This window comes from Zalophus californianus, chromosome 9 (assembly GCF_009762305.2).
Source record: "Zalophus californianus isolate mZalCal1 chromosome 9, mZalCal1.pri.v2, whole genome shotgun sequence".
NCBI classification, from domain to species: Eukaryota; Metazoa; Chordata; class Mammalia; order Carnivora; family Otariidae; genus Zalophus; species Zalophus californianus.
The window spans coordinates 84,507,427-84,520,946 of NC_045603.1; the positions used below are offsets into that span (position 1 = coordinate 84,507,427).

Below are 13,520 nucleotides of genomic sequence, written 5' to 3' on the forward strand. Positions count from 1 at the left end.
TAAGTATGTGTATGTTTCTTCCTGCCCCTCTCTCCTTCCTTCTCTCTCCCTCCCTCTCTCTCTCTCCCCCTCCCCTTCTCCCTCTGACTTCCCCTACTCCACCCTCACTCCCTAGACCCTTCTCAAGTTCCAGAACATTGGCCACAGGAAGGAGAGATCAAGATTCATGACCTGTGTGTCAGATATGAAAATAATCTGAAACCTGTTCTTAAGCATGTCAAGGCATACATCAAACCAGGGCAAAAGGTATGGAATTCACTGCCATTTGTTTCATACAAATCAGAGGATGGAGCCACTTGATCACTATCTAAGCTCTTGAGGCTTTCAGCCAAGTGCATTTTCACTGGGCTCACATAATACTTCCTATGCTTTATAGGTCAAATTATCTACATAAGAGAGAAAAGAGAGAGAGAGGATTGGGATAAAATACATGCTCTCTAAGTTGTATTGACACTCATTATTCTCCCAGGAAGATCAGGAAAATCAACAAGATGTGTGTTTGTCCAAATTTCTGGCTTCTGGCTCACCGCCATATCAGACAGCCCCTTGAGGACTTTTGCATTTGTACTAGCTTTAGTCCCAAAATGATTTGCTTTAGCTACTTTAAAAAGAGAAAATGTGCAGAAAAGAATTGGAGCCAGTCTACTTTTTGTTATAAAATCATCACTTCTTTTAAGATAAAATGGAATACTTACTTATTAGACCAACAATATACTAAATGCAAAAATTAAGCCACGAAGGAAAAACAACACAGCCACATACAAATAAAAAGAGTTAGAATGAAATCATTGAAGATTTGGTGAGGACTGTGTGTTTTTATCTTAATGTTCATAATAAAAGAATGATGATTTATTATGCTATTTAAATAGAGGTGCAGTTCCCTATGGTATCTTGTCAAAATTAAAAATACTTTTTGCCCATCTTCTGCCTTTTTTCTGAGTCCTTTTCTCTCTGAGTGACATTTGCTTTTTAGGTGGGCATATGTGGTCGCACTGGTAGCGGGAAGTCATCATTATCGCTGGCTTTCTTCAGAATGGTGGATATATTTGATGGTAAGTTACTAACTAAATGTTCTCATTGGCTATGTGGTGCTTTTCCTTAAAAAAAAGTGAGGCATCAACTTACCTAATCCTGCAGAAATAAAGAGCAAATATTTATAAGGACTTTGTGTCCTGAGACCCATGATTTGAGGCAGGTGTCTCAGGTCAACAGTCTAGAAGTAAAGAATGAACATAAAATTGCTAATAAATTATTAGCTCTAAACTCAGCTCTAGAGATTGTTGTTAAAGAATTCTAATAAACTGGTAAAATGAAAACAAAGCCACCCATTTTGAACAGCAGTAGATGTAGGTGGCATTTCAAGAGGAAGGGAGAGAAAGGAAGGCTGTCTTGCTTTGCTCAAACTAAAAACACATCCATTTCCATCAAAGGAAAAAAATGCAAGGAGATAAGTAATATGCATTATTAATTTTGGTGCATGACTCTTACCTTTATAACATGGTTTAATGATGCTGAACATTTTGTGGGGTGGCAACTTGCTAAGTGCCAAGCACATGTTGACAATATACAAAAATATTTATTCATCCACAAAACTATTAATAACATGATACATGGAAATAATTTAATCTTTGCTTTAGAGAAAATATGTCACATTATTTAGTCTATCAAGTGGCCTATAAATAGCCCAGCACATAAATCGTCTTGAATAAAAGGGGATTCAGCAATGTGTTTGATCATCAGCTCAAGGAAGTGCTTCCTATTATTATCTGAAATGATTGCGATGATGATTATAGTACTTCACATTTTTATTGTACTTGACAGTTTATATTACTTAATCTACACAACAGCTCTGTGAGATGAAGAGGTCAATTTATGAACAGAGATGAACTACAGTAATTGCAGTCTCCTTGGGGGTTAGATTCAGGAGCAGCATAGGTAGGCATCAGCCGCTGGGTTAGCAGTTTGCTCTTCCATGGCTAGTAATAATAAATAATAAACAGATACTTTAAGGAATTTCAGTAGATTTTCATTATAAGTCAGTTACATGATCCAAAGACAATTGATTGACACTTTTCATTAAAAAAAAAAAAAAAACGGTGGTTATAACTGAACATATTAGCCTGTTCCTTATGAATCCAGAAACATGTTTTCAGGCCCCATGTGGACTATAAATGACTGATTCTCTTGTTTAGCATTAGGCTGTTAAGATTTTAATAGATAATGTGTTATTCCTGAAAGAAAGGTTAAGCTGACCACCTCGCCTCCTCTTGAATCTACATGTAGCTGGAAAAGGGACTCCAACTGCCATTCTTTGCTTGGCCTGCTCATTTCATATGGCAGTACTGTCTTTGCACAAAGTGACATAATCTATCTTAAAATAATCTATCAATTTGAGGTCAAAGATATCAAGATGGCACAAGTCTCTAATAAGTCTAAATACAGTATGGAGAAATTCATTAAAATTTGATATCTATGCCATAGAATTTCCTTTCTTATTTACAAGGCACTGTCCTGTTAAATCAATAAAAGAGTGAATAATTTAGACAAAATCACTGTCTTCAAGGAGTTTATATTCTAGTTGGGAGAGAGAGAGACAATAAAAAAAGATAAGTACATGTATATAAAATATCTTGTGAAGGAAAATAAAGCAGGGAACAAAGATAAAGGAATATTGGAAGGGAGAGGACCCATTAAGGAGAAAAAGTACTTTTGGTTTGTATGAACCATGGAAACTGAATAAAAACTGAGAATCTCTTTAAGAGAAAATACATGGGAAAGAGAACATACCACCAAAATGTATATTTTTCATAAAAATGCATAATGATGCTTTTAATACTTAAATGGAAAGCTTTATCTTCTGGTAAACCCTGAACTAGGAAGGTACTTTCAATTTGTAAACAAATATTATTTTACTTTTGATTTTACTAAATGCCTGCAATTTTTTGTTTCTGTTTAACAGGAAAGATTGTCATTGATGGGATAGACATTTCAAAACTACCACTGCACACACTACGTTCTAGACTTTCAATCATTTTGCAGGATCCAATACTATTCAGTGGTTCTATTAGGTAGGTGATGTATTCAATAGAAACCCGAATGTCTCAGGGTTTACCTTTTGGCTCATAGGAGGGTTTTACTCAGAACTGTTTTTCAGGTAGGCGTGAATGACATTTTCAGGATGATAAGAAGGAATATTCTGGTCAACAATGCTGGTCAACCCTAGAGTTGCTTAATTAACCTACAGAGGCCAGTCCTTTATTTATTCCAGTTCTGCTCTTTCAGTTTGGCTCCATAAAAGTCACTTCTTCCTCAGTACTTGGGGCAGTGATTCTTTTTTTTTTTTTTTTTTTAGATTTTATTTATTTATTTGACAGAGACAAAGCGAGAGAGGGAACACAAGCAGGGGATGTGGGAGAGGGAGAGAGAGAAGCAGACTCCCCACTGAGCTGGGAGTCTGATGTGGGTCTCTATCCCAGGACCCTGGGATCATGACCTGAGCCTAGGGCAGATGCTTAACGACTGAGCCACCAAGGCGCCCCTGGGGCAATGATTCTTGGCAGACATTCTAAGGTGTTCTACCCTACAGATATCCTGCCTATCACTATGTGTCTGGCTTGGGCTCAGCAGATACTGAGTTTGGTTAATCCCTTGATTCCCCAATCCCTCATAATTTTTCTTTCAGCCAAAATTGCTTTTAAGAAGCTCCTACAATCTTCTCCATGCCTGGTTTATGGTTTCCCACAGTAAAATTAAAAAAAAAAAAAAAAAAAGCAGTACCTACTATCTGCTAAGTGCTTTAAGTATATTGTCTCATTAAATCCTCAAAACACTGGGCGCCTGGGTGGCTCAGATGTTTAAGCGTCTGCCTTTGGCTCAGGTCATGATCCCAGGGTTCTGGGATCGAGTTCCGCATCGGGCTCCCTGCTCCTTGGGAGCCTGCTTCTCCCTCTGCCTCTCTCTCTCTTTCATGAATAAATAAATAAAATCTTTAAAAAAATAAATAAATCCTCAAAGCACTGCTCTAGTATACATATTATTATCCTCATTTTACAGATGAGCATTTTGAAACTCAGAGAAGCTCTAACTGGTTCAAGTTCATACACTTAGTAAGTGGTAGAGTTTGTCTGACTTCCAAAATCCACCATGGCATTAACCACCAGGTCATGTCTCTCAATGCATCCATCTTTTGTTCTCTCTTGCTCCACTCCTCTACCTTAATTACAAAGAAATATTGCCACCTCCTTTTGTCTTGAAGAGAAAATGGACGTAAGATTGCTCAATATTCAGCTGTAAAATCATTTTAATTGAAAGTTGCAGATGTATCCAGTTATTTAGCAATGCCATAGTGAATTGACATGTCCTGATAGATTTATTATGAATGCTACTATTGTGGTTGGTGCAGCACGGCTCATCTAAGAGCATTACGTGTTCCCATATAATCATCGGTTCTGTAAAAACACTTTGCTAGACACTATTCAAGTTACATTAAATATAATATCAAAGTGGATAAATCCACATAATGAATTTTATCATGTCATATCTTGCATGTAAACTTACTAATTGTATCTTCAGAAAACATTTTTCATAACATTAAGGTCATTCATTTATTCATCCAACATGAATTGAATGCCTGCTCTATCCTGAGCACTGTTTTAGGTATTAGGGATATAGCAATAACCAAAACAAATGGAACTTATATTTTAAGGAAAGAATAGCAATAAGCAAACATATGTAAAAATGCCTTTATTTTTATTTATTGACTAAATAACTTATTTTTCCCCCTACAGATTTAATTTAGATCCAGAGTGTAAATGCACAGACGACAGACTCTGGGAAGCTCTAGAAATTGCTCAGCTGAAGAATATGGTCAAATCCCTACCAGGAGGTCTAGGTATATTTTCTAGAGAATACACTTATTTTTACATATGCAATTAATTCTATATATCTCTATATTTTATGCTAAAATCACATCATTCATGTTAAGTCCCCTTAAACTTAAAATAATCTCCAAAAGGTCATTAGGATACTTTAAAATCTAATGTTTTTGCATAGGATGCCAGAGGATGAAACTTATAACAAATTCTGTTCTATATGAACACTCCCAAATATTCCAGTTAATACATTTAACTCTTCAGTCTTTTCACCTTTAGTGGTACAGTTATTTTATTTTATTTATTTTATTTTATTAGAGAAAGAGGGCGCAAGAGGGTGAGTGGGGGAGGAGGGGCAGGGGGAGAGAGAGAATCTCAAGCAGTCTCGATCTCATGACCCTGAGATCATGACCTGAGCTGAAATCAAGAGTTGGATGCTTAACTGACTAAGCCACCCAGGCGCCCAAGTGGTACAGGTCATTTGAATCAGAATATTTCCTTGTGGTCATTCTACTCATGTGATTGACATGACCCCTGACTCCCAGTAAATGGGTAGGAGGATTGAAGAGGCTACTAGGTTCAGAGTAGTCGGTACCATGTAGGAGCAGGCAGTTTCTCCACATTGGCAGCCATTTTCTTTGTTGCCAGAAGGGCCTATTCCTTATATTTATGTGACATAATTTTGTGAAGACATTATTTTCTATGACTTTGCTGCAACCTCAGTTTTAGCCACCTGCGTAAGAGATAAAACATGTACTCAAACAATCAGATATAAATTTAGACATTTATTTAGCCAGAAATTAGACAATTTCTGGCAAATAACTGATGACAGAATAAAACAACAACATGAATAAAGAACTTGATTAACAAAACAAAACAATAGAAAGTACACCATGCAGTCTTTAATTCATAAAAATGATGAATATCTATAATTTTGGACTTTTGCTTCCTTTGATAAGGAAAATCTGTGTCCTAAGATGGCCGACAGAGCCAGTGAGAGAGTCCCAGTCCTTGCCCCAGGGCTCTTCTGGGTTCTTCTCCCTGCCCTGCTTTGCGCACATACCGAAAGTGCCAAGTATGCAGAAGTGGAAGTGTATAAATTGCCCCTGTTGTTTGTGCTTGGGGCTCAGACCTTTGGAGACCACTCTTCTCTGAGCCCGCTGGTGTTAAATAAACCTGTTCTCCAAGATCTCCGAGTGCTGCTTGGTTCTTCCGTAAGGCGATCCAGTTCAGGTTCTGTAACACCTTCAAATCTGAACTCATTTAAGAAAGCAGTCAGAAAGATAAGAGTTGGTTGATATTCTACTTTTAATACATAATATGTAGCTGCCATGTTGATTGTGTTGTTTTGGCATCTAGAAAAAAATCAGCTCACAAAATAAAATATGTTTATTTGGGAAGGAGGATCTACTCAAAAACAATACCTTTTTTGATTTTAATTAAGTCCCAAGGGGAAGGCCTCCCACAAACAAATTGAGATAGCATGTCTTTAAAGATAGTTTTATTGACCTTGACAGTGTTAGACTATGGGAGCAATTCCAGGGATCTGGATGAACTTTCCCATCATGATTTTGATGTCTCTCATGGCAAGCCAAGCAAGTCTACTTGAGAAATTGATACTGCATATAGACCCTTCTCCTGTGATATTTAGAGACACTCACACCTTCAGTAGTTGGGAATACAGGCAATTATGACATTGTAGTCCTCTTCCTTCACACAAAAGATGTATGCACCTGTTTTGAATCATGGGCACAATGTTTAAGGGTTATGGTACAGTGTAAGCAACAGGGGATTATATTTACACTGTGTAATTGAATGTTGTTTATGTTCATTGTCTTCATAAATATTACATCAATTGCTTGATAAAAATCTGGTTCAGGCCAATTCTGGTGAAAAACATCCATCATCTCTTGCACCCTCCTTATTTATTATGTAAATTAAAATTTAGAGAATAAAGGCATGGCCCCCAAGCCTGAAAAATTACAAGAATCTGATGCAATGAGAAAATAGAAAACAGAAATTTATCCCTAGGACTCTACTAGGAAGTGTTTGAATTCTAATAAAATAGATGTTTTGAAAACAGAATTTATCTTAAACTCACAAGAGGACAGTTTATGAAATGTGGATGGAAACCAAAAAAGAAAAAGAAAATGATAATGAGGATCTAACATTCATTTATCCATCCAACAATGTTTTATTCAGCTCCTATGTCAGATACCAAGTGCTGAGGATACATTGATGAACAAAAATAAATCCAGTCCTTAACCATGTGGAACTTACAGTCCAGTGGGATGGTATAATGAAAAGAGAATGGACGTTGGAGTCAAGAATGTTCTGTTTCTTATCAAGCTCTACTGCAAATTAGCTGTGTGATCATGGGCAAGCCACTTCATTTCTCTGGGCCTCAGATAATTATGTTAAATAATCTCCTTAGATAATTATATTAAATAATTAAATAACCTCTAGGGTCTTCCAGTTTTCAAAATGCCTTACCAGTATTTTATATCCTGCTATAAGGAGGTAATTTACCACCTTTTGTCAAAAATAGGATGGCCCAGGATCATCTTCATTTTCCCAAAGTTAAATTCCTCTTTGCCTTTCCAGTATGAAATCTTTGCAGCAGTACAGTGAGATCCAGTATCCTCTTGTGGGACATTCCTATTTTTCCCTACTTTGCTCAAGGAAAATGTTAGTAGCATTTTAGTGAAATCCTTGCTTCTCTCTCTGATGTAGATGCGGTTGTCACTGAAGGTGGGGAGAACTTCAGTGTTGGACAGAGACAGCTGTTCTGCCTTGCTAGGGCCTTTGTCCGCAAGAGCAGCATTCTTATCATGGACGAAGCCACGGCTTCCATTGACATGGCCACGGTGAGCGCATTACTATACTTCTTAAATTGAGGAGCTGGGGAAATGCGCATGAAAATTACAACTTAGTTTTTCTCGCTTGGGTTCAAAGTCCTCAGTACTGTTGTTTCAGTGCCTTCTCATTCATCTCTTTAATCAATTGATGATAGCACATTGAGAATTAAAATAAAGGAGAAACGACAATCTACTGCCAGTAAACATAAAATAAATTGGCCATCACTTTTTGATAAATTCTTAAAACAGTATAATTCCAGTGCTCAGTTGATAAGAGTACTGTACTGTATTCAAGCGTTCAAGTCTTATACCATGGAAGTTATAAAATGAAGTATGCAAATCTCTATTTAATAGAAATTGCTAACCAAAATCAATCATTATTTTCTAAAGCAATTTGAAGAAGAAGGATTCACTAGAATTAATAATGATCTTCTCAATGTGTTCATGGTAATGAGCCAGAAACTTTGCCTTTTGAGAGAAATTATTTAAAACTGTTAAATATGCCAAGAAGGATCTGTCTAGAAGGCTATGATTGAGTGGAGAAAATGTCACATTAAGCCACAAACTATAAGCGTGAGCAATTAATGTTGTTCTTATACAAGTTAACTTGATATTAAAAGTTTGGCATCAGAAAGGACAAAAATAAAAAAGATCCACAAACATGATATTTTCTTGCTGCACACTCTAGATTGGGTAAAAAATATCAAAAAAGCTGAAACAGTTTCAAGATTATTAACAGCGTATTATATATGGAGATGCTAATTTGACATCATTTTTTTCTGTTAAGACTAATCAGTTATACAAAGTTATAAATCCTTCTCAAAGTTAACATAATTTAAAGTAATAAAATAGTTTCTAATTAAGCCAGTTCACTAAATACATACGTACATCAAAATTAGTATTAATTGCTAAGGATTTACAATATTTACAATTTACAATAAAGGTTATTATAATACAGCCTCAGTAGAGATGGGAGAGGAAGGGAGAATGGAGCATATGGAGCGTACAGAGCCCAGCAGAAGCTTGCTGTGGGGACTGCTCCCTGTCGCACCTTCCAGAGAAGACAAGAGCTGGGAGTTCTCAGCAGGGATTGAGCCTGGGGGGGGCGGGGGCGGTCTTTGCTCTTGGGGACAAAATAGTGTGGAGAGAAAAAGGACTCCAGAGAAAATTCAGACTTAATTTATTGATTTTTTGGCAGGAAAACATTTTGCAGAAAGTGGTAATGACGGCTTTTGCAGACCGCACCGTTGTTACAATAGCTGTAAGTATTGGAGACAGGGTTGATTTACTCCTCTTTGGTTTTTGTTCCAAGATTCAATAATCTTTATTTTGAGGCAATTCAAGTATATGTGTGTTGAATTATGTATTTTTCTGCCAATGTTTCTGTATCTGTGCAAAACAAAAAACCAAAACAACAACAACAACAAAACACAGCTATGCTTCTGAAAGCCTTTATATTGTTTTTTCCCCCCAAACTGTTCTACCTAGCTCCCCTAATTTACAGTGATGGGATATCTTAACTCTAAGGATTCCAGCAGGAATGCCTGTGTTTTTTTTTTCACCAGATACAGATGGTAATTCATATGGGATAATTCTCTTTTCAATAATTCTTTGACATGACTACCAATTCTGCTACTGCTTACACTTAATTTCTGTTCCTAATCACCTGTTTAAAAAAAGAAGGCAATGAGATACATCACAGCTGAGGTAGATACTTTCTCTGAGCACCAATCCAATTGAAGAATTGCCCAAATCTTTGTAATTGTAATAGCTTAACTTACAGTAGGCCATGGTTTTCTTCTTCCTCTTTGCGGGTGGATGGATTCTTGCTCACGTTTAGGCTTAATGTTTAACAAGAACTTTTTTAAATGAATCACCTGGACATTTTCCCCTTGCTGATTCTCGTCTTTCCATTTCTCTTTTCTCTCCAGCACCGTGTCTCTTCTATTTTGGATGCAGGTCTTATTTTAGTCTTCTCTGAGGGTATTTTAGTCGAGTGTGATACTGTTCCAAACTTGCTCGCCCACAAGAATGGCTTCTTTTCCACTTTGGTGATGACCAACAAGTAGACCATCATCAGCTACTCTGCCAACTGTCCCATCCTCTGGTAGTTATCTTAAGGGCATCCCTCTCAGCCAGGCAGGGCTAATGCAGTGATTAAAGGGGGTGGTGCGGTGAGAGAGCTACCTACAGAGTGTTCTCACATAAATCAGCTCAACCAGCTGATTTAGTTATGTTCAATACCGAATGAGGCGCATGCATAATTTTCTAATATATATATATGGAAGAGATAGTATTTACAAAAACCCAAGAACCAGGTTCACCTCTGTTGTAAGGACCAATTTCACTCTTCTTTGGGGGATATATTGTAAGTGTCCTTAAAAATACTGTATGTGTTCCTTACCTGCCCTGAAGAGTGCATTTTTTTAATTTACAGAATTATTTTGGTTTAACTGTTGAATACTGGGAGCTATGTATGGAGTGCTTGCTTATGCTTCCATTTTTGTGAATGATGCATGGAAAAAGAGCACCCTTTGAAGTGCAGCGTTTTTTAAAGTGGCAGGAAATCAGGGCCCACCTTCTGTACACCAGGCCTAAATAAAGAAAAAAAACACTTTTCTCTCACTTTCCCAATGAACTCTGCCCTGGAGGAGAGTTACCTGATTAAGTCATTCATACTAGAGTGTGAATGATTTAATGGGTGAGAGAACTGGCTAACTTGAAAAACAGTTCTCTAATATTTTCAAGAATTTTATCACTGGAGAAGGTAGGGAGATAGTTGGGGGTGGGGGAGAAAGAACGGACTGGTAAAGGGGGGAAGCAGACCCTTGCATACTCAAAAGACTAGTTTTTCCTCTCTTCTGCACGAAGCATGATATTGTTGAGTGGCCCCATTTAGTTTACACCTGGAAGATTACTTGAGCAAAATTTGTATTTTTAACCAAAAAATTATGTTCTCTTTCTTGTCCACCTACCTTCACTGAATACTTTTCCATAGACTTTTCCATAGACTCATTCTTCAAGACCGGAGGGGGGCCACTAGGAACCTCCCCACAGGGACACAGAAAGCCGTGGGTAGGATGAATTACTGTGGGACCAACTCCTCTTGCCAGGCTCTAAACAGAGACACCAGCAACCTGTGGAAGAACCCTTGTAGAATGACTCTCAGTTCTGCTAAACAGTAACTGTTCCCTCTTCCCTGCTAAAAGTTGTTCTGTTAATTTTGTTAACTACCACTGAAAATTGTGAAAGAACTTCAAAAGATAACTTTCTCTGGCTTCTAAAAGGAAGCTTTCATGCACCAAAATAGTGCATGGCATTTATTTATGAAAGTGATTTTTATCGTTCACTCTTGATTAGATTAATTCTCTACAGCATTTTAAAAATTGCACCAATGCTCTTATAATTGACACCACACTTTCTCAGGCAAAAAGTAATTTGGATTAATGGAATACGCACCACATATATTTCTTTCTATTGGCCAAGATTTTTTCCATGTTTTTATTTTTATTTCTTAAATAAACATTATTTTAGTATAATAAGGCAATGTTTATAATATTCTATTTAGGGATTTAGAGGCTGGATTCTTTTTTTAGCATCGTGATATAGTTATTGAAGAATTAATCTTTTTTGGAGGGAAAATACACAGCAGATATTAAACAGTTCAGTAATCTTAAGTTTTTATTTTTTTTTTCCAAATGCATGGGTACACAAGTCACTCTGGTCTTCTCTCAAAGATAAATAAACATTATCCTGCAAATTTTGGTAATTCCTAAATACATATTATTCATTACCAATATTCAGTGAATGATATGGATGTTGGAAATAGTGGTACATGTTCTGAGCTGGCATCTTTATTATCCTCTATATATGTCTTACTTTTCTCCTCTAGTTGTCCCAACTGTGACTGTTTGCTTTTCTGAAAGTATAAGCATTGAGACTACCCCATCTACATGGCCCAGGGCAGATGATAGGCCTTTGGCCCTTGGGATGGCTTTGGGTTGGACTCTGGGTTGTTAGGAGAAGGGGCTTTGGAAAACTGTGTATCAGATAAACAGACAATATTTCTGAGTTTGGCACTCCCATCAGTGTGCTGATGTTTTGACCCACATAGTCCAGCTCCAGTATGGTAGGTAGCCCAGAACCGTGTATGGTTATCAAGCACTTGAAATGTGGGTAGTCCAAATTAAGACATGTTGTAAGTGTGAAATACACACTAGATTTCAAAGACCTGGTACTAATAGAAAAATGTAAAAGATACCATTACTAATTTTTATGTTGGTTATATATTGAAATATTTTGAATATGTTGGGTTAAAATATATTATTAAAATGGATTTCATGGGGCGCCTGGCTGGCTCAGTTGGTAGAGCATGTGACTCTTCATCTCAAGGTCATGAGTTCAAGCCCCACATTGGGCATGGAGCTTATGTTAAAAAAAATCAACTGTATTTAATATAACTTCACATAGATTTCACCTGTTTATTTGTGCCTTGAAAAAGTGGCTTTTAAGAAATTTAAAATTAGATGTGTCTCACATTTGTAGTCCACATTATATTTCTACTGCACAGCACCTATCTTACCAAGAAAAGTAAAAAAGGCCCACGGCACAGATTTTTCCCTTGTAAATTTTTAAAAATAAAAAATAATTTTAACTGACATTTAGTATGTGCTTGTATGTGTCAGACAAGGTGCTGAATTCTTTTTACATGGATTATGTCATTTGATCCTCACCACCATTCTGCGAGGCAGGTGATTATTACCATCATTTTATAGATGTGGAACTTGAGGCATACAAAAGTTGAGTTTGCCGATCAGGATTGCACAACCACACAGGTAGGGAAAGCAAAATACACACCCAGTCTAACTTCAAAGCCTGTGCTCTTTTAACCATAATGCTAACAATGGCAGGTGAGCAATCCTCGAAGGTAGCAGATACTCCTTACAAAACAATTTGATAGCAGGGTGGAAATATCTCATGCTTTGAACTTAATAAGCCTGATTTTATGCAGGAGATCTATGTGATCTCCTGTTTTTGCTTTATCTCTATGAGCCACAATGGTCTCGCACATAAAAGCAGAGAAAGAAAACACCCACATTTGAGGAACATTTTGATGATTAACAAGTATGTGTGTGGCGTACCTAATGTATAATATATGCTCAATAAGTGGTAGCTTGTTTTATTTATTTATTTATTTATTTATTTATTTATTTATTTATTTATTTATTATTAATTACTAATCCCAAAGCTTCTCTCCAAAGGGTACCAGGAGAAAAGAGAGAACAAGTGTGTGGCAATAATCTCTAAAGACTAAGAGCGGGCTTGTCTGAAGTCCTGGATAACCCATTCTAATAATGCATGCCAGAATGGAATTCCCCATATTGTGTTCCCAGAATTGAACCACCTTCCAAGGCTCTTCAAATTGTGTGTTAGCCCACGAATTAGTTGACTCTACCCAAGAGATAATTTTAGTCTAGACTAAACTATAACCCAACTGGTTCACGATGGGTCTTCTTATCATTTAATTATTTGACAAACAAAATTAGCCTCCTTACACTTCCATGAAAGTGCTGAAACTACTATATTAGCTACACTCAATTTAACATAGTCCATCCAAGACCCAGTCACACTCACCAGTATTTAAAAGTATGTAAATAATGATATGTTAAGTAAGACAGAAAAAGAGGCCGTGCTTCTATTCTAGTACCTCCTAGCACCCCAAGAGAAATAATCAGTGAGATATGCATATTCCATTGCTTTGGCTCGTGAAATTTGTAACCTGTACATGTAT

General features: G+C 36.8%; 1 protein-coding gene across 8 annotated transcripts in view; it reads left to right on the forward strand.

Annotated features, from left to right (window-relative positions):
* ABCC9 (ATP binding cassette subfamily C member 9) overlaps nt 1–13,520 on the forward strand; it is a 138,092-nt gene that overhangs the window by 121,810 nt on the left and 2,762 nt on the right. For 5 of the 8 annotated variants that reach the window (XM_027594393.2, XM_027594391.2, XM_027594395.2 and 2 more), the window contains 6 exons: nt 116–246; nt 974–1,052; nt 2,960–3,068; nt 4,788–4,891; nt 7,605–7,738; nt 8,928–8,990. In XM_027594393.2, coding sequence (XP_027450194.1) covers nt 116–246; nt 974–1,052; nt 2,960–3,068; nt 4,788–4,891; nt 7,605–7,738; nt 8,928–8,990 — 620 coding nt within the window. Of the gene's footprint in view, nt 1–115; nt 247–973; nt 1,053–2,959; nt 3,069–4,787; nt 4,892–7,604; nt 7,739–8,927; nt 8,991–9,660; nt 9,837–13,520 lie in introns of all 8 variants that reach the window. The other 3 variants (XM_027594394.2, XM_027594398.2, XM_027594399.2) reach the window with 1 other exon arrangement.